General features: G+C 46.9%; 1 protein-coding gene across 6 annotated transcripts in view; it reads left to right on the top strand.

Moving 5' to 3' along the window:
* Positions 1 to 3469: 3469 nt before the first annotated feature.
* ACACA (acetyl-CoA carboxylase alpha) overlaps positions 3470 to 21050 on the top strand; it is a 98482-nt gene continuing 80901 nt past the window's right edge. For 4 of the 6 annotated variants that reach the window (XM_042879825.1, XM_042879823.1, XM_042879824.1 and 1 more), the window contains exons 1-11: positions 3470 to 3516; positions 4364 to 4616; positions 14144 to 14276; positions 14853 to 14991; positions 15335 to 15444; positions 15886 to 15967; positions 17393 to 17491; positions 18078 to 18184; positions 18580 to 18690; positions 18993 to 19202; positions 19728 to 19898. In XM_042879825.1, coding sequence (XP_042735759.1) covers positions 4390 to 4616; positions 14144 to 14276; positions 14853 to 14991; positions 15335 to 15444; positions 15886 to 15967; positions 17393 to 17491; positions 18078 to 18184; positions 18580 to 18690; positions 18993 to 19202; positions 19728 to 19898 — 1389 coding nt within the window. In that variant the 5' untranslated portion in view covers positions 3470 to 3516; positions 4364 to 4389. Of the gene's footprint in view, positions 3517 to 3612; positions 3635 to 4363; positions 4617 to 11796; positions 11987 to 14143; positions 14277 to 14852; positions 14992 to 15334; positions 15445 to 15885; positions 15968 to 17392; positions 17492 to 18077; positions 18185 to 18579; positions 18691 to 18992; positions 19203 to 19727; positions 19899 to 21050 lie in introns of those variants that run through there. The other 2 variants (XM_042879822.1, XM_042879826.1) reach the window with 2 other exon arrangements.

Below are 21050 nucleotides of genomic sequence, written 5' to 3'. Positions count from 1 at the left end.
CTCGGGGGAGGCGGCGGGGCCCGAGCCGCGGGGAGCGCGTGGGGCCGGGCCCGCCGGCATCGCGCGGCCCGGGGGGAGCGGAAGGCTCCGCGGGCGTCCCGCGTGGGCGCGGCTCTCGGGGCTCCGGTCGCCCCCTCGGGTCTCCCGGCCTTCGCGGCGCGGGGATGCGGGCGGCGCGCCGCCTCGTGCGCGGGGATGGGCGCGGCGCGGCCGAGCTCCGGCACCCGGTGCGGCGTGGGACCGCGGTCCTTCCCGCAGCCGGCGGTGGACTGAGCTCGGCGGGGCTGGGCCTTATGGGAGCGGCGCGCCGCGTTGTTGCGCTCTTCTCTTTCTGTGCTTTTACATTTTCTTGTGAGGGCTCTCGGGTGCGACTTACCGCGTCGATTGGTGGTTCGAAGTGATATCGTAGCCCGATCCGGAGCAGTGAGCTGCGGGTGCTCGGCTGTGCCGGTTCTCTCCGGAGGTGGGAGTTGGACGCAGCCCCCGGTGACTTAGCAAAGTGCGAATGGCGTGAATGCGGGCTCTGCTTCTTACCTTTATGTTTCCTCGGTGGAAATGACAGATAAATGTTTTACCTGGGAAGACCTGGAAGCGCCTACCCCTAATGGGTATTGAGCTATCTGTGCGTTTCAGATAGATGTCGTGAGCTTTAAAATCCATAAAAATTTCCACCTGTGGATGCATGCGAGAGTTTGCACATGCAGAAAAAGCAAAAGAGTTTCACTGGGAGTTGGATGGTCACTGAGTGGGGCAGTGCGTGGTTGGGGCACGGCACACATGGAGCAGCCACACTGCAGGGGAGAGTAGCTCAGGAGGTTGGGTGGGAACAGAAGCATCTCTGCCCTCTGGACTCAGCTTCCAGCCCTCTGCAGGCGCTGTGCCGCTCTGCTCAGCTGTGTAAATCCTTTCTCTGTGGGGTGGCTTGAAAGACATTCAGAACTTGGTTTCTATCTGCTGTTAAGTAAGCTTCATGCCTGGGTATAATTTACAAGAATAAAACATCTTGTTATGAAAACTTCTTTTCCAACCTTGGTGATTCTGTGAAGATCTAATGTTTTTCTGTGTGCGTTTCTTTGGCAAGCCAGATTTGTCTCTTTATGATTGTAGAGCTGTGGAGAAATAATTGAGTTTTGCTCTCCCTCAGGCGAAAACAAGTCCGTCTGTAAATTTGGACTGTAGAGTTTTCATTGCTTGTAGCATTAGGCATACAAAGAATCTGATTTGGGTATTAAATGCCTTGATGTCTGTAGAGCTGGGGAGTTAGGAACGTGTTATGGAGCTCTGGCTCCTGATGGGAGCTGGTTCCTTCAGGAGGGAGGAGCGTGGCTCAGATTCTGCAAGATAAAACTGTGATTTAACCCATGTTTGTGTAATTGAGCAGGCTCACGGTGCGTGACATTACATGTTCTTAAATCCCTGCAAGATGGAATTCTCAGGACGTATCCTGCTGTAGCATACAGAGTTTCTTTTAGTGTACATCTGCAGATGAGCCCATTTGACACAGTTGCTACTCGCAGAAATAAGCACAGGGTGTGTAAATGGCTGAGGAGGCAGACAGTTATTTTGTAGTGACTTGTTCAGTGTTCTTCACACACCTGGAACATCTGCAAAGGTTGCGGCACACAGGCAATGTGGCGGTGCTTTGCTGGGGTGAGGAGCTGCATTCCAAGCTCTGCCAGCCGGGCTTCAGGAGGCCGATGCAGCACGCCATGCTTTGGTGGAACACCGGTGTTCTGTTTGCAGCAGGGAGAGCAAACAGCATCTGCAGAGACGTCTCTAAGAAGTTACATGTTTTAATTGCCCCCGACAACATTACAGTTAAGTAAAATGTGGATAATGAATGTCAGTGTGCTGAGAACAAGCTGAACTTCCATCCAGTTTGATGCCAGTTTGAGTTCACAGCTGGTCACAAGGCTTCGGCAGAGCTCATGGCTTTGGGACGCACCTGCAGGGGTCAGAAATGCATCAAAGTGCCCTCGAGTGGGGCTGTGGGCAGCTGGCTGCCGTGGGGCTGAGCTGTGTGCATGCAGTGCGTCGGTGCAGTTGTTGGAGCGCAGTGCTGGGGTTTGGTGCTTCTCATGGGGTGTTTGCCTGAAGCGCTCCCCTTGTGTTGCTCTGCTTCCTTCTGTACTTAGGGAAAAAAGTAAAGCCTTGAAAATAAAGTTATTAAAGTATAAGTTCTTTAAAAAACCCCTTCCTTTATTAGAAAGGGTTGGTGTTACTTTGGCTGCATCCCAGATCCGGTGCTGGTTTTGCCAACAGTAAATCCACCTGAATGAAATTCTTTGGGAACTGTGTGATGGAAGAGTGCGTGTGCACATAACACTGTCTTCAAGTTTCTGTGTACAAAGCCAACGTGATCAAGGTTTTCTGTCTGAACAGTGGGAATGAGCCCCATCTGAGCAGCCTGGTAACGGAATCTCATGGTTTAGTTTCTGCATTCTCAGGTAGGCACGCAGACCTCGCAGTCACGCTTCCTGTTGTTTCCTTCTTCCACCCTCTAACGCCTGCATCGGGTGGGCGCCTGTGGCTTTCCAGTCATAAAATGGTTAAGGACATCTCCCTGTAAAATGAACTGCCCCTGGCCCGGGTGAAACTGGAGTTTGTGGGAGGAGTGATGTCAACACAGAGTTGGGTCTGAATAATTCAGTCGGTACGGTCACGGTAAAATTGCATAAGCCAGTTGGATCTGTTTTTAATTTTCAGTTACTGATGGGAGGAAAGAAATGGTGCTCAAGGATTGCAGTGTCTATAAACTCCTTGCCCGTGTTCTAATTAGAGCTTAGGTTGTGTCCTGTTTAGTGCTATAACGTGGTCTGGTTTTGCCTGTGCACCGGATGTAAGCTGTCATGTTCCCATCAAACTGCTCACAGTGCATCTCTGTGCTTGCCCCATCACACGGCCGTGCTGGCAGGGCTGACACGGCCCTCTTTCCTTTGGGATGGCAGCGAGGTGCTGAAGGCACCAAGCCCATCTTTTCTGTGTGGTAACGTCCCTCTTGAAGGGCTGGGCCCTGGGGTGGCTCCTTGTCTGTAGTGCTGCATCACCAGTACTACACTTTTTTTACAGGTAACTATTGGTTTTATGGCATCTCAGCTGTGTTTTCTACCTCCTGGTTTTTCATGAGGGTTCTAATTATTATTGGGATTTGCTCTTCACCATCAGATTCAGCTGATAGTGGCCAGCAGATTGAGAAGTTCAGAGACAGCAGAGGAAAAAAAAGCCGTAAGCTGGTCGCACTGGCACAGGGTGTCATTTCCTATACAAACAGTGCAAAACTGCCTGCAGGGTGTTGGGGTCTTCCTATCTCGTGTGTGCTTCTTGCGGCATCACAGGTTTGGCTCCTGCTTTACTCAGTGGCCCCAGATGTGTGGGCCTTTCTGTTCTCTACACTTCTCTACTGTTTTTCTAATCACTTGCAGAGTATTTTTCATAACAATGTTTACCTGTTAATTCTTTTGTTTTCCAGTTCATTTTGGAAGTGGATAACTGCTCAGATTGCAAGAATAACAAGAGGTTAGTGCATAAACATTTCTGGTTTTTTGATTATTTGATTTCCATTTGTGTGTAAATGCATCAAAGTTGGGCAGAGCTGAACGTGTCAGACAGTAATTCACCATCCCACCTGTCTGAGGTACTCCTTTGTTCTCCATCTCTCATTTTCTTTCTTTCCTACTTGCTAACCTCACAGGAAGTTATACTAGTCTGTTGGTGGCAGTTGTTACACTCAAGTGGTCTGGAAAGCTTCAGAGCTGCTGGGGAGTTGCAGTGTGAGCATGTAGCTGGAGCAGAGGAGGGAAGAGGGAAGGATGAACGGAGTGAGCCTCTGCCCTGTGACAGTACTGTGTTGTTAGTGCTGTTAAAGTCGTCCTGCTGCAACTCTTGTCCTCAGATGTGAGTGAGCTTAGGAGACTGAAGTCTTTATAAACTTGGGCATTTCAGGTTAGGAATAAAGCAGTCCTGCTTTGCTGGCTGGGAGCTGTGTGCTGTCTGCTCCCCAGTTTTCAGTGGGGCAGCTCAGATTCCTGAAAGAATCCTAAGTAACATGGGGTGCTTAGAAAAAATGTAAGAAAGAATGCCTTACATTTTCCTCTTTTAAGTACCTTCTGCAGTTTTACAGTTTTTGCAAAAACTAGCAGGTTTTGCAGCTGCTTTGAATTCAGAGTCCTTGTGCAAACAGAAAAGTCAATGATTGTAACAGAAATTACTGTTCCCTGGACTCCTGTCTAGGTTCAGCTATTGTGTTCTAGTGTTGTACCATTGCATTTCCAATTGGAAGCAAACCTTGCTTTGCCTTATTTGTTTTGCAATAGGAGATATTAACCTTGAGTTTTGTTTCTCTTCTTTCTTTTGTCCCTTCAAGTGCTGAGAGCTCAATTTGGAAGAGCCATGGAAGAGTCTTCCCAGCCTGCTAAAGCCCTGGAGATGAACCCTCACTCTCGCTTTATTATTGGTTCTGTGTCAGAGGATAACTCAGAAGATGAGACAAGCTCCTTGGTGAAACTTGACCTGCTAGAGGAGAAAGAGAGGTCTCTGTCCCCTGTTTCTGTCTGCTCGGATTCGCTTTCAGACTTGGGTCTTCCTAGCACTCAAGATGGCCTGGCAAACCATATGAGGTATGGATAAATATCTCAGCTGCAGTCTCTCTGTCAGTTCCCAAGAAAGTCCGAAGCTGCCCCTTGCAAGCTGCATACTGATTAATCTCACCTTTGTATCTCGGTTCTGGGTTTGGCCTCCTCAAAAGTTTTTGCTGTGATTTTTGGATGGTTTTTGTTTTGGATAGCGAAAATTCTGATTAAAGAAATGATTGGTAACCTGTGAAGTGGCAGTAAACCAAAGCTTAATGTAGTAGCTACTGCTTGCAGCTCAGGGAGATGTTGGCCTCACGGCTGGGAGGACTGTTTTATTTGTCCCTATTGTTGATGGTTCCACTGTCACTTTATGGAGACAGCATCTGAAAACATGCACAGAGTCTGGGCTGGGGCCAGAGGGCGACAGTGGTCCGTAGCTGAGAGTTGTTCTGCTCAAGCTGCTGGGTATGGTCAGCCAGCTGGTGATAGAAAACCTTACACAAATGTAAAGGGGATTGCCTTTGCCCTGGCTGTCAGTTGTAACAATTAGGCAGCTAAAAAAAGGTAAATTTGAAGTGGGAAAAGCTCCAGTCTTGTAACTGTATACATTTGAGGAATAGAAGAAGCTGTATGAAGACAAAACCTCTAGTGTGAAACAGGCAACGGGAGAGTAAGAAAATCAGGCAGTGTCTGTGTGCAACTTCGAGGACGCTGCCTGGCATGAGAGAGCTATAATGCAATAGATGTGCAACCTTGAGCACCTCTGTTGTAACGTGCTTACTTTGGCATTCTGTTTTGAGGGCACTTGACTTTCAGTTAAATTGGAGGGAAATGCCAATTTAAATAAACAAAAAAAAAAAGTTACAGCATTAGGCTGTTTTTCTAAGATAAGGTTAGGTGAATTGAAATGGTTTTCCAGGATGGTAGTCTCTTTCATCAAAAGATTTCCAAATAATGTTTGCAGATGGAGAAACTGAGACACAGACAAGGTAAACCACTTGCTTGCAGTCACGGTGTGACAGTGAATCAATGGAACACTGGCATTCTTGCTTACAGCTTTCTTTTGATAATCACAAAGGTGCAACTCTTTCTGGAGCGTAACAGACAAATTGAGTGAGGAGCTCTGTGCAGTATTGCTCAAACAAGCTGCAGATCCGAGGAAGAATGTCTTTGTGAGGAGTTGCCAAAAATCTTTCCATTTCCTGGTTAGCCCCGCTGTAGCACACAGGAAGGTTTGGTTAGCTAACCACAGAAACAGCCTGTAGTTGAGGTGAGTGACTGCTGCAGAGAAGTCCTTCTCAGGGAGCAATTATCTCTAAATTAGAGAACTGAGTCAGATACAGAAGGGTTGTGAGAGCACCTGAGTGATCCGTTACCTCTTCACAGAGCGTGGCAGGCAGTGCACCTATTGCTCTGATGGCTGGAGAAAAGAGATTACTTCTTGTGGAGCAGGAGGCCTGGAAGAGCAGGGTTGGTTGTCAGCTATGAGGTTGTTCTTCCCTCTCATGCTCCAGATCGCTGAAGTTTGGCCATTTTGTTGCTTTGTGGAGGTTATCTGTGTCTATCCTGTCCTGTAACACTGAGTGCTGGTGCCTGCGCCTTCTGTGCAGCGGCTGTCCCAGCACTTATCTTGATCTCCCAAGCAAATTTTCACTCCTGGAAGGTGCGCCCTGTGGAAATGACCCTGCTAACTAGAAATGTTTCTTCCTTGGTCATTAGCTGTCATGAGCTGTTGTTTTGTAGCAAAGACATGCATTCAAATAAAAAGCAGCGTCGCGTTGTCACTTGATGCAGGGCAGGTGGTGCTTCGCTGCGCGGTTTGGCGTTTGCTCCGTACCTGAAACCTCGCAGGCCTTTTGTCTGAGCTGGGAAGGGCTGCTGGGGTCGGGTTGTGGTGCCTGACCGATAGGGCCTGGCCCAGCTGTGGGCAGGCTGGGTGCCAGCTCGTGTTTCTTCATCTGAGCATGCGGAGCGTGTGTGGCTGTGCTCCATCCATCGCCTGATTGATCTGGGTAAGTGTTTATGCTGTTGCTAAAGCCGGTCTTGCTGGGACAGGCTGTACAATACAGGCTTCACACCACTAGATATCTGTGCAGGCCTTTGATTGAGCTAGCTGACTGCTAGAGATGGGATTGAGAAAGCCATGATCTGATAATGAACTTCAAATCAGTGTCTGTTACACCAGTGTTTAACAAAAGTGTGTGCTGGAAGAGTAGCTGTGCACATGAATGTTCTGTTTCTTTCCTTTCTTGTAGCTGTACTTTATTTAAAGACTATCAGTGATAAAGCTTGTGTAAATGTCTTCCTTGCTCAGTTAATTATGACAATGAGCATCCTTCAAGAAAGTGGCTGCATGCAGCTAATGCCAACAAAATTTGCTCTTTGTTGCGTTTTGCACCTGTAGGTGATAAAGCAGGATGTACTGTTTTCCCTTTTTGTTTCTGGGTGTAGTTGTGTTGTGTTTGAGTTCGGTGCTCCAGCTGAGGGCAGCAGTGCCATGGACGTGGTGCTTTGTGCTGTGCAGGGCTGCTAGCTGTGTTGCTGAGGAGTCAGTGGGAGATAAAGTAACTTCTCTGTGAATGCCACATGTTGAGTCAGTTTGTTTTGTTTAATAAATTGTTCTTGGCTGATGCTATATTTAATTCCTAGTTTTAAAGATAGCATCCAGTATCAAATTCTTGTTTAAAATAGAATAAATCCTGCGTGCCTTCTGGTATTTGTCCATCAGGGCACTGGTTTCATAAGCAATGAAAGGGGTGTAGGAAATCACCTGGCAATCCACTTGCAACAACTGAAAGCCACATTTTGAGAGGTATCCCAGCTCGTAGCTCTGATAGTGCACCCACAGAGATGCTGGCCTTTGTGCCGATCGTTAATTGGACTTCTTGGTGAACAGTCTCAATAAGATGTTTGCTAAAACGTTTTCCTTTGCACGTGATCAGTTGGAAGCCCTGCCGAAACAAAGGACTTACCTCCATCCCTTTGTTGGCTTAAGCGTCGCTGTGTGATGCTGAATCTCCACGGTAGAGAATGCTGTGGATCTCTTGGCACCCTGTTGTAACTCTGTCTTTAAGACCAGACGTACGGTGGGACCGTGCCTGCACTCAGAGGTGGGCCCTGTTGTGCTGCCTGTGTGAGGCAAAAACTGTCAGTGACAAAGAGCACAAAACTCTCCCACCCACCCCTTAGTTCTGGTTGGTACAAAACATGCATTCTGTCTTTCCTGCAGAGCACATCTGTCCAAAACTTTGTGAAAGGACTTCAGATCTGCTCTCAGCTGCATAACTTGTCTTTTACTGCATTTATCTTGTTGGTGAGGCTTCATCTGGAGAGTGTTAAGCTGTTAGTGCAGGAACACATAGAATTTCATGCTTCTCGGGGATGTGAAAGTGAGGATATTTGGGGGTTTTAGGAACTGGAGTATGGATTTTGATTGAAATGTGGTGCTAGGAATTGGGTACCAGAGTTTCAGCAGGAAGGGTGTGATGGAGAAATGGATTCTGAAAGAGAAGTTTGAAGGAGAGGAAAGGGGCTTGTGGACACAGTACTCAGCAATTCCTCTGTATTTTTTATAGAGGAGTCCTAGCAGTGTTCTAGTTTGGATTCTGTAGTTTTGGAGCTGAATTTCCTGCTTTAGGCTGCATACCTGCCTTGATTGCTGTTTAAAATTGCATCACTATGAATGTGAAGTTACCTCACCATTGTAATCTGCGCTGTATCCTTTGTTGCTTTCTGAAATTCCTGGGCCCAGCCTCGTGTCAGCGCTGCCATGAGACTCTTGGTTTTGGTTAATGTATCCAGGCACTGACTTCTGGCAATTTCTGCCTTCAAGCTAACGGTTCTGTCTCTTTAAGGCTGCAGGAAAGACTGTCTTTGAATAAGTCTGGTTTGCTGCCTCCCAGCGTCCATTCCTCTGGCCATAGCCGCCCTTTGCTCTGGCTGCAGAGCTCCTCTGCATTGCTTGCTGGCTTATGTGTGTGCTCATTCCTTCCCAATGCCTCTCTGAGGACCAGGCTGCAGTGGCAGGCTTGGCACTAGGGCAGGTTCTGTGGATGCTTCACAAAGTCCTGCCACCTGGACTGGATGCACGCATGCATCAGCATGGCCACGTTACAAAATCCCTAACTGATAAGAGCTGCCCTCCTTCCACACCTTGTAAGGCCAAACATGGGGAAAAAAGAAGAATAATCTTTTCTCAGGGCGTGCGTGTGTGTGTGTGTGTGTGTGTGTGTGTGTGTATGGCTGTGCTGCAGCCTCCTTACGGCTGCCTTGCACACACGCCAGCTCGTGCATCGCTGCCTCTGGAGCAGAGTGCAGCGTCACCGGCAGCGCTGGGCATGCTGCAGTGCTGGGATCAGTGCAGGCTGCTGGCTGCAATGTGCGTCAGGTATGTGTGCAACCAGCGCGGGTTTGCTCAGAACAGCCGAGAAGCACCCAGGCTTCCCTTTTGTCTGCCTGTGGCCGAGGCTCCAGGGAGGGGGGAGCTTTGCAGGCGCCGTTTGCCAGCGGGGCTCTGAATAGCGCTGTGCAGGGAGCGGCTTTGTGCGAGTGATGGTGAGTGTTGTGTCACCGTGACGCGTCCTCGTGTGCCGCGCTTCTGTTGGGATGCTGCGGCCGATCGTCTCCATTGATGCTGAAGCAGAAGCACAAATGAGTGCTTTTAACCCAGCTGAAGCTGTTCTCTAGCATGAGGCTGCGTGGAGCTGTGGGATTTGTTTCCTTGCAGCTACAGTGGTTGGAAGCTGTTGGGGTTGGGAGCTGTGAGTAGGCTTTTTTGGAGCGTGGGCAAATATTTGGGAAAGAGATTTCACCAAAACTGAAAAATGAATTCCAATTACATTGAATAAATCTTAAAGACAGGATCAAAAACTGAGGAAATTCAGTATCATGCAAGAACTTTATTTAGAAAGAGGTGGAATGTACCATTTTCTATATGCAATATGTGTCCAGTGAAGTCTCTGAATACATGGTGGGCTTTAGGAGAGAAAGCAATGCAGATTTTATCAAGCTGAGTCTGATATTTCTTAAGTCTCTGCCCTTGTGATGGCCTTCTGGGATCCGGTGGGTTGATGGGAGCCTCCAGCAGGGCTGGGGGAGCAGGAGCTTGCACAGCTGAGGGAAGTGGGTGTCCAGATGGGGTTGTGCATACAGGAGGAGTGGGGTCTGTGCTGAACTGAGGTGCTGTTGGGATGGACTTGGTGCTGGAAGGTACCTCGAGACAGGGGGCTTCTTCTTACGTGCTTCTGTCTTACAATGAATTAAATGAGGAATTTCTGCCACTCTTGGGTGGTCTGAACGTTTCTTCAAACAGGGAGTAAGCTGGCACTTGAGAGAGGCTTTCAGTAACTAGGCAGGTGTGTAATGCACTCAAACACAACCTCTGCTTTCTATCTGGGAATTAATAAAGTGTCACACTGGAAGAGATCCCAGGAGTCATGTGGGCTGTGTGTTTGCCCCAAGGTCTGGTCATCTGGATGCTGAGCTGGTCCTGATCAGGGACTGCATGAACCCAGTGCGAAACCTTGTTCCCAGCAGCAGCCTGTGCAGTCCTTCTGCCACTGCTGGCATTTGCAGTGCTGTTTGAAAGCTTTGCTAACATGTTATAATTTAAGTTCATTACTTCTCGTTCTCAGGAACCTTGTCCTCTTTTCCTGCATTTAAAGACTGTCACTGGCCATCCTCACCAGGCCCATCCAATGTTGGCAGCCCCTTCACTTCCTGGGCTGTGTTCATCAGACCCGCAGTCATTTTCATCTGCTCTTCTCTGGGTGCTTTACATCTTTCTTTAGGGACTGTGCCCCGGGCTGTTCCCCATGCAGAGAGCAGGGCCATCTTATCGTGTCTTCCATCTGACACCTCTTGGCTTATTCCAGCACAACCAGTGTTATACAATGGCACGATGCTGATGCAAGTCCCCTCTGACCTGCAGGGCTGGGACTTCTCTTCTGCAGCCATCCACGTGGGAGAGGGTTGCGTGGCTTTTGCGCTGCATGTCGTTGGTCAGGAGCTGAAATCCTTGACCTGCCTGGCTTTGGGGTTTTTGTTTGGTTGTTCTCTTTTCCCTCACTATCACCTGTCTGCTGCCTGGCTTGGATTTATTTCCCCGTGACATTTTTCACCACCACCACCACAGCATGTCGCTGTGCTGCTTTGCCCTCCTGCTGACAAAGCCTGCAGGAATTGGATCTGCAGGAATTGTCTGCCTGTGCTTTATCAGACACGTGGTGCTTGCTGTCGGTCGTTGCTCACACTGCCTGGCTATTCTTAGGTCCCTTTTTCCCCAAGTGACCTCGCCTTGCTGCTCAGGGCTCAGCATTGCCTGTCTTCATAATGTCTCTATTTTCTCTGGGTATTTGCTTTTTTTTTTTTTTTTTTCCTTTAAATTATTATTATTGTTATTATTATTGAGTGATTCTTTCCTGGATAATTGCATAGCTTTTGCTCAGACTCTTGGAAAGTGTGTGCCTCAAATAAGGGCTGTGCTGCCTGGGTATGGATGGCCCTATGCTCAGGCAGACCTCAGTGTCATGAAATTTCAAAGTGTAGCCCAGTTGCTGTGTTGAGTTCCAGTCCAACCCTGCAGTTTGTTCCTGCGTGTGCTTGGTGCTGAGCAAACTTGCATCCTCTCTGCAGGGCTGTTACAGGCCCCGCAGCACCTTTGTGTTGGGGGCGTTTATTCCTGTAGTGTTTGGAGCGAGCTCGTCTCTCTTTAATGGGTGGAGAAACTGAGCTGCTGAAATCCTGGCTGACCTGTCCCAGCTTCAGGCTGGCGTCTGTGTGCTCTGCTGCCCGGATCGCCGCTGGGCTTTGCTTGCCTGCATGGAGGTGCTTTCCTTGTCACCTCCCCGCCCTCTGTGCACACCTGATACAAAATCCTGCTTGCTGAATGAATTCTCTAGCTGATGGGCACTGCAGCCGGCCTGTGACAGCTGCCTCCTGGCAGCAGGAGCTGTGCTGGCTGCTGGGGGCTCGGGGCAGGCAGGGAGCCAGCTGTGCAGCCGCTTCCCTGCGGGATCCTCGTCTCGTGGGGCTCCGGCACACAGCACAGAGCTGTGCAAAGCTCCTTACGTAACTGGGGGTTCCTCTGTCTCTGATCAGCTGCTTTCCCCCTGCTCTGCAGGGAGGCTGCTTCACTCGCTGTGTGTGCTGCTGCGTCACAGGAAGAAAGAGTGACAGAGGGCTGGTAGAAGGCAGGGGACAAAGGTTAAAAGACTGAAGCAATCTGGGAAGTGCCGCTGCCTCAAGGAGAACCATACGAGCACGGAAGGCTCTGCGCTGCTCTGCGCTGCTGGGTTTTGAGCTGCAGTATTGGAAAAACCAAAATAGCAGCACTTGCAATCTGTTAATTCCTTCACAGACAGCATGGAGGAGCCTGCAGATCAGAGTCAGGAAATGATCTATCACATGCTGCAGAGGTAAGAGTTTCAGCTATGATTGTCTCCTCAGAGCAACACCTGTCTTGGGCTGAGGCAGCTGGGCACTCTGTGCTAGAAATTCAAACTGATATTTTCCCCTGTCTGTTTTATCTCTCTGAAGCCATCCTGAATTACCGTGAGGCATTTGTGTGTGCAGTCTGTAAGAAAGGTGCTGGACTGCATTTTAGGTGCAGAATCTGTTTATAAAGTGTGACGTTCTGTACAACCATTAACCTCTACAAACTGAAGGACTGATGAGCTTTTTGGAAGCTCCTACCTGAGAAAGCACTGCATGTGTGACCTGGAGAACAGCAGAGATGGCTGTTACCCATTTGCCTTTTGTTCTGTCTTGTTTAGGGCTCAGTGTTCTTCCTTCATGGCTGCCCAGCTTCTCCCTCACTTTACGTTGCTAAAAGAAGAAAATCTTTCCTGCTTTGGCTGTGATGGGCAGCCTGTGATTGCTAGTGAATAAAACTTGATGCTCTTGGTATACTTCCCATCACAGAGTAAAATGAACTATACTTGTTTATAAACAAGTGTTTGCAATTGATTCAGAATGATGGAAAATGTGGTTATCTTGTCATTTTCACTGCAGCAGAATCTTCATTTGTGTGGTAATTTGCACTTGGTGAGTTGGTGCATGGTCCGCATTCATCCGTGTTCACAGCTTCTGACCCCAAAATTTTGGTCTCTCTTTGGTTGAGACTGCATGCAACGAGCCTTCAGTGAGCAAACCTGTCTCATTGATTTCTTGGGCTGTACTCCTTCCTTGCCAAGCTGTAGATTCTGATCTTCTTTAAAGACAAATTTAGGAGAAGTTGAATCTTGCCTACACTTCTGCTCTCTTTCTTGCCTGTTGGCCCCCATCCTCAAGTTTGCAGGCTGTGATTTTTGCAGTGCAGTCCATGAACTCTTGCTGACAGCAGCCCCATTAGGTACAGTGACACTGCCTATCGGGATTGCAGCTTGCTGGAAGAAGGGAAAGTGTTCCTGGGAAGTACCTGTGTGCGCTCAGCGTGATCTCCTGCCCTTCTCTGGATATCAGCTGTTGCCTCTGAGACAAGTTGCTGAACTGGATATGCTTTGATCTGACTTGGTGCAGACACTTGTAGTTCCCAGCATATCACTGGGAGACAGGCTTGTTTACCTTCTTTCTTTCTTAGCACGTGTTGACATCACACTGTTGCTCTCCCCTCTGTTACCCTTCATTTCTCCATCTTTGGCTTCAGGGTTGCTCCAATGTCTCTGTTGCTGTGATTAAAACAGGTTTTCACTTCCCAGTTAAGCTCCAGATTTGCTTTCTCTACAAGCCTGTGACTTGGAGCTCTCTACCACCTTGACTGTTGGCCATGAGAATATCCCATGTGTGAGATAAAGATTGATGAGCTGAAATTCAGCTCCAAAGTAACCGTGAAGTGCCATCGTTGTGCTTTTTTTATTCTGAACGTACTGACAGAGTCAAGCAGCAGTGGGCTGGGACTTGTGCAGCCAGGCCTGTTGCTGCTGTTGTTTGCCCTTCATGCCCTCCCCAGCAGGTCAGTCGCTTTCTGCCCATCTCTTCCCATCTCCCCATGGAGTTTCTCATCCTCAGCTGATGAAGGCAGAGGATCCTGAGCCAATTCCAACTGAACACGCGGCCCCCAGGAGCTGGCCTTGCTGCTGGGCACATCCTTGGGAAATGGTTGGAGTAACCAGGCACAGGGATGGTGGAGCCTCTCATTTACACCTGAAGTGTAGTTGCTGTGGTTCTCTAATAGGATTTCCTCATGGAATCTGACTTAGTACACTGTTATACCAAAGCTAGGAAACTTTATCATTAGTCAGCTCTCCTGGAGGACTGAGGAGCAGCATGGAGTGTGGTTTAACACAGTTGTTCTGTGACGGGCAGTGATGTGCAGTGAGTGCATTTTCACCTGCTCATGTGTTGGCATGACTCGAATTTCCCCGGATGGGCTGAAACGTGCTGAGATACAACTGCAGTTAATTGCAAAACGAGATCATGCTTGTAAGAGCTGCAAACTGGAAGTGGGGAATGTTCTGCCTGTCATGGGGAATGTGGTCAAGGGGACAGGTAGAAATTCCTGTCATACTCTGCTCTATTTGTGTTCATCTGCACTGCAGTGTTGCTTTTTTTCTGACCCCCTCAAATTCCCTCAGGCCCAGCATGTCTGGTTTGCACCTCGTAAAGCAAGGCCGGGACAGGAAGAAAGTTGACGTGCAGCGGGATTTCACTGTGGCTTCTCCTGCAGAATTTGTTACTCGTTTCGGAGGGAACAGAGTTATTGAAAAGGTAAATTGCTGGCCTTCCGGGCTTTGGCATATTGCATTCTTGTTCCCTTCTCTAGAGCTATGACTTCTCTTTATTCAGTACTGCATATTGAAAATACTGAGATTCCTGAACTTACAACTTGTATTTCTGCCTGTAGTCATTCTGTTTTAACTTTAAATGTGATAAATTGTTTTAGTTTAATGTGACAGAAAAAAAATCTGAATGAGCCTCTGCTGATAGAGGAGGACTTACAGACAGATGTAACAAATGCAGACTGGACAAAGCACTGAGAATTTTATTTCAAAATACATAAACATGTAACAGTGAGGTCTCTTCCATTCCGGTGACAGAAGTTTTAGCAACTCATTATGCCAGTTCTGAAGTGCCCTTCTGTTCTTTAATCCCAACAGAGCATAAGACATTAATATCTTCATGGGCAAGCAAGAGCTGATTCCTTATTGAGTTGAAAGCCAACTGAGAAAACGGAACAGCAAAAAAGGGGTTGAAAAACCTGTGGAGAAAATGTCTATTTTCATTATTGCTCAGCATGTTGTGCTGTTTAGACTTTTGTCTCATCCCTGCATCTCTTATATGCAGGTCCTGATAGCCAACAACGGGATTGCAGCGGTGAAATGCATGCGGTCGATCCGGCGCTGGTCCTACGAGATGTTCCGAAACGAGCGGGCCATCAGATTTGTTGTCATGGTGACTCCTGAGGACCTGAAAGCAAACGCAGGTGAGTGAAGGTGCACAGACCTCTGTGCCCAGGGGGATGCAAGAGGCTGAGAGGACATCACTGCACCGTGCACCGCTCTGACCAGGGGCGGATTGAGGGCTTTGGGTAATTTTGGAATGAATTTATATTAAGTGCTTTAGAGACATTAAGTTTAGTTTTGCCAGTGGGTATTTTATTGTGTAGGAAATACCACTGGATAATTGTAATTAACTTCTGGGATTGATGAGAAAGCAGTGTGGATACGGATGTTCAGATTTGGTTATGCCGTAGGTTTGGGAAGTTTTAGACCTAAGTACCATTTACCAGATCTGTGATCTACATGTGACCCTTGTTGCATTTGCAGAGTACATTAAAATGGCAGATCACTACGTGCCAGTTCCAGGAGGACCAAACAACAACAACTATGCAAATGTGGAACTCATCCTTGACATTGCTAAACGCATTCCAGTGCAGGTGAGAAATGCCAGTTTTCAAGTCATGAGGCAGCACTAGGGAATCCCCTCTCCTCAAATAATGAGTTGTATCTGGGAGAAAAGGCAGGTTAAAGAAATGGAACCGACAAACCTATACAAGCAGTAAGGACAGTGAATGTTAGAATGCAGTCAGTTTCCTGGTGTGAATATCTGCAGGAGGCAGAAGGTTCCTTTCACCCTTTCACTTCCCTACACTTAGCTTCCTTCAGCAGCCTTGGTCTTGTCTGCCAGATGCAATGCTCTGGCCCTTTAAAGTAAGCCTGAGTATACTTCATAGCATCCTCTGGCTTGTGGATGTTATGAGGCTGTTTTCTGTTCAGTGGAGAAAAGAAAGATTTGGAAGCATCTGCATGCTTTGCATTTTTGCTCATGTGCCTGTTTTGGTATAACTAAGAGTGAATTATGTTGTGTTCTTCTGCAGGCTGTATGGGCTGGCTGGGGCCATGCTTCTGAGAACCCAAAACTACCAGAACTTCTCCACAAAAATGGGATTGCTTTCATGGGTGAGCAGATGTACTTCTGACCAGATGTCTGATGAGGTCTAGTCCTTATTTTTAGATGGGTGGGTTTAATGAGAGAAAATCCTGAGCCTGAAAGAGAGCCACGAGGTACGGTTTGCAAGTGCAAGATGGATGATCTGTTCGTTACAGTAGTCAGAGCAACAGAATATGCTGTCCAGCAGTGTAATCTGTTTCCAGTAATTGAGGCTAATGAAACTGGGTTGGAATAGACCCTGGGTTATGATAGAGGGCTTAGCTCAGTAAGGCCCTGAGTCTGGAAGATGAGAGAGGGACAGATTCTTTTCCATGAGGACTGTAATAGGAGCTGTAAGCCTTTCTTTATCTCATATTAAAAATAGAGGTGAGCAGAGTTAACTTCAGAAATTATCCATTTTTAGACATGCTGGGCTTTTATGATAATGTTTCCTGCTGTTTCCTCTAAATGATGGTACAGCTATTTGCAGATGGCAGTGGGTAAGGTTTGGACATGTGCTGGGAAGTAATTGTTGTATGGGAGAAGTGGCAAGCTCTCCAAAATGTCTGAGTATTTTGAGATAAAAAATCAAAGAACACAGTGTTAAAGCAGTAAATATTTCTGCTGTCAGTTTAAAGAGAATGTTCACAGTTAAATTTTATTGAGTTTTCTGTAGACAGCACATGAAGTTTGTGGTCTGTTAGCAGTGTAGTTAATTGAGTCCTGGAGGTGTTTGATGCAGTAAGTGTCATTTCCATATCTGAATGTAGGGTAAGGTTTGGGGCATGGTCTGTGTTTAAAACTAAAGATGGACTGGTGGTAAAAGTCATGGTGTGAACATAACTTTTATCTTTGGGGTGGTTTTGTTGTGTTCTGACTTCCAGCAGATCTGTAATAACTTGAGCCACAGCTGTGGAAATACTCTGAACCTTTGAAAAGGCGTGAATTTTAAATCTGTGTTTTAATTCCAGCTTAAATCTCTTGCCAATCATGTGCTGCAGTCCCACGTTAGCCATGTTTCTAGGAAAATCAGGGCACTGAATTACTATTCCAATAGCATGTGATGTGCACACCTAATACCAATCACCAGCATCTGCCATCTCTGAGAGCTGGCACAGCTTGAAGAGAAACACGTGGACAGATAGTGGTGCCTGCAAGCTGAGTGTTCCAAGGCTTCTGTAACAAGCTGTTGTGATCTGTCTGTAGTTACAATTGCCTTTTCTTCTTTCTTGGTCAAAGGTGCTCCAGTCTGCTTTTAAATTCCTGGCTGACACTGTTAATGCTTTTGGGTTTGATTTGGAAATATTGATTTATACCAGTTGGGTTGTGGCCTGCATCAGGCTTGCTGAGAGCTTTTATTCCATGTACATGGGATCCCAATGAAGCCTGTAGGCATTTCCCTGGAGTTTGATACCACTTGTGACTCTTCCATGCGTTGCTTTTGCTCCTTGCAGGTCCTCCAAGCCAAGCAATGTGGGCTTTAGGAGATAAAATTGCATCGTCAATAGTGGCTCAGACTGCTGGCATCCCAACTCTTCCTTGGAGTGGCAGCGGTAAGAAGGAAATTCCCCAGCGTATAAAGACCATTTTAATCCGCTTTTCTTCAACATGCCTAATCTTTAATAAGTATCTGTGCATAAAAAGGTCAGTTGCATGTGTTCCATCTGCTAATGGATTCAAACTTGTATTATCCAAGGCTTGGACAAAGTGACTGTGGTATTTGTGGATATGTCAGGCAAAAAGGACGTGTTCCTTACCTTGCTGTCAGTCTGACAGTGCAGCTGTGGCATCTGATATTTCTGCAGCCGTTACTTCTCTAGCATCTGTCCAGTAATTCTGGAGCACGCAGCCAATACTCTGTTTCTGTGAAAGCTCTGTAGGATGGTAAATAACTGCATGTTTCTCAGAATTACACAGGGTAAGTGGAGGGCATAATTGTTGTTAGTTTTCCAATTAAAAATCTTTGCTCCCCAGACAACAGTAATAATCTGCTTGTGTTCAGCATCCTCTCTTTTGTACGTGCTTCCAGACTGGTTCCTCAAGGTTCTGTTACAGCCCTTTGTTTCACCAGTGTCTGATGTGTGAGTTCTCACTGAGCCTTGCAGCAGAACAGGCTAGAAGGCCATGCTTATGTTTCAGGTCTTCGAGTGGATTGGCAGGAGAACGATCTTCAGAAGCGTATCCTGAACGTTCCTCAGGAGCTGTATGAAAAAGGCTATGTGAAAGATGCAGACGACGGCCTGCGGGTAGGTGGCTGGTAGTTCAGAGCTGGTTGGAGCCTGCTGCATGCATACCTGGAGATTGCCTGGAGGATTAATTTATTTCTAATGGGAGAACAGATTAGGACCGGACTGAGTCTTGGAAATTTGAAAGCAGTCTTTCACAAACTGTCTTTGGGCTCAGCCTGCAGAATTAGTGGGATTAGGAGAAAGAAACAAGAGCGCTGCAGTAGCAGCAACTGTTCCCTTGTTTTTCCAACTACTGAAATAACACATGTGATTTGTGTCTCGTTCATGTCTAGTTTGCTAAGCAGAGTCAAAAAATGTGGGGACTTGGGCATGAATAATTCATAAATAAAGGTCTTCTCAACTTATTTCTGCTAACTTGTTATACTTACCCATGTTTTTCCCATCTTAATCAGGCTGCTGAGGAAGTTGGCTACCCTGTCATGATCAAGGCCTCTGAAGGAGGAGGAGGGAAAGGAATTAGGAAAGTTAATAATGCAGATGACTTCCCCAACCTATTTAGACAGGTAACTTTTCCATTGATTTATGCTGTCTTGTTCTAGATGCTCAGGTTGGGTGATTCTGAGAGCACTGTATGGGAGATGTTGAGGAAATGAAGAAGCCACTATTGTGAGCCTTGTTTAGCTTATGGATTATTTAGGAAAGCTGAGGTGGTTTTAACCTCGCTGTAATTAAATGTAAGTGAGCACGGGTTGTTTTTAGTCATAAGTGACCTGAGTAAATATTCAGGACATTTGTTACTCAATAAATGAACTGGGGATGATTGGGATTAAGGTGGTTGTCCACTTACATGGTGTCTCTGCTGTAGGTTCAGGCTGAAGTCCCAGGCTCTCCGATCTTTGTAATGAGGCTGGCCAAACAGTCCCGCCACTTGGAGGTGCAGATCCTGGCAGACCAGTATGGCAATGCCATCTCTCTTTTTGGTCGGGATTGCTCCGTGCAGCGCAGGCACCAGAAGATTATTGAGGAAGCACCTGCTTCCATTGCAACTTCAGTGGTTTTTGAGCACATGGAACAGGTGAGAGTGGCTCTGCAAGTTCTCTTTTTCATGTGAGACTCCAGGAAGAGCCAGGATGTTTTTATTTGTCATTGGCAATAATTTTGCATTGTTCAGTCTGTTAAAAGAGCAGCGTGAGGTAATGTGTTGTAAACTGCTTTGTGTGCAACTGCTGACATTTCCAAAACTGAGTCCATCATTGCTGAGCTCCACTGAGAATGTCTGCACCTCAAAAATGAGAGAGATGTGTTTTAAATGTGTAATGTCACATTAAAAGTGAGCAGCAGGAGTTATATGAATTTTCTAATGCTGGCTGTTAAAAATACTTCAACTCTGCCTTCTGTGAACAGTGTAAACAAAATAACCTGGGAACCGAAACCCTGGTGCCGTGCGCTTTGCTTTGAGCAGCTTTTGGGCACGTTAGAAGATGTTGGATGTTTTAGAATGCCACCAAAAAAACTCTGAAGTGGGTAGGGTGGGTGAACAGGGCATAGAAGATTGAATGTGGGGCATGGAAAACAAATACTCTTCTTTCCTGCATCCTAGTGTGCAGTGAAGCTTGCAAAAATGGTGGGGTATGTGAGTGCAGGCACTGTGGAATACCTCTACAGCCAGGATGGCAGCTTCTACTTTCTGGAGTTGAATCCCCGTCTGCAAGTGGAGCATCCCTGCACCGAGATGGTAGCTGATGTGAATCTTCCTGCAGCACAGCTCCAGGTGAGTGAGGACCCAATTCCTGCACCTCTGGAGGATTTCAGAAGTGCTCAAATTGTGGTGTGGTGAAGAAAGCTGAGCGTGAAAAACCTGTTCTGCTGAAGCCCGAGTGAAATTAAGGGGCCGGACTCTTGCTGAGTCACTGCCAGGTTTCTGTGTTAAAACTGGATCCCATACCAATGTTCAGCAGATGACTGGATCTTAATACTTAGAGAGGGAAGAGTGTAAGGCAGCTATCAGCACTACCACATATGGCCTGTGTCCTCTCATGCAGATGGGGATATTTGACTCCTCCACTTCGCTTTCCCAACCCAAGTCACCTAATTAATGGAGCAACTTTGTTACTTCCCCAGTTTAGGATTTATCTTCTGTGGCTTCAGGAGCAAAGCTTCTGTGTTCCAAATATTCTTCCCCTTCTGTTCTGATTTGGAAAGCAAAGAGAAGTAATTTTCTAGTTGTTCCTCCTGAAATTCTTAGAGAAACCATTAGTTACAAAAAAAAAAAAGAATACGTGAAGCAACAGAATAATACAATATAAAGGTAAGAAAACTGGTTTAAGTAAGGTTGTGTGTAAAATCTCTGTCTTAAGAGGCTTTAGACATGAGTAGTTCAGCAGGCCCTGAAATTATTTTGTCAAATGAATTGGCTTCTGAGGCTAGCAGAGCAATCAAATGCTGTGCCAGTTTGGAGCAGTGCGTTGCCCAGTCCACTGCTTCCAAGAGATAACAGTATTCCCAGAGTTCCCAATGACAAAGGGAGTGAAAAAAGAGCAGACGATTGGTTTTTTCATCTTTCAGCAAGTTCAGCAGTTGTTTGAAGTTCAGGAAAGTGACTTTGGTCTTTTTAATTTTGATTAGCAGTTCCTGACTTCCAGGGAAATTGTTTCCACCTCTCCAAGTCCCTCACTAATAGCAGATGCTTCCTCTTCTTGGCTGAGGTCCCTGCTCTTCAAGTCTTTCTACAAAATAGGATTTGTGCCTAATTATTAGGCACTGGAATAGATGTGGCAAAGCAACCAAGAATTTGTCTTGATTTATTACTCTTTCAAGGGGAAATCATCACAGCGAGTGACATTTATGGCTTGTGTGAACCAGTAGGATTTTTTCTTGTTGACCAGAACAGCTGGGAATTGGGTCCATAAGGCTCCAGTCAGCA

This window comes from Lagopus leucura, unplaced genomic scaffold, assembly GCF_019238085.1.
Source record: "Lagopus leucura isolate 7727_CA_CO unplaced genomic scaffold, USGS_WTPT01 Super-Scaffold_100024, whole genome shotgun sequence".
NCBI lineage: Eukaryota > Metazoa > Chordata > Aves > Galliformes > Phasianidae > Lagopus > Lagopus leucura.
The sequence above is the reverse complement of the archived record's forward strand: the minus strand, read 5'-3'. Positions and strand labels throughout refer to the sequence as shown.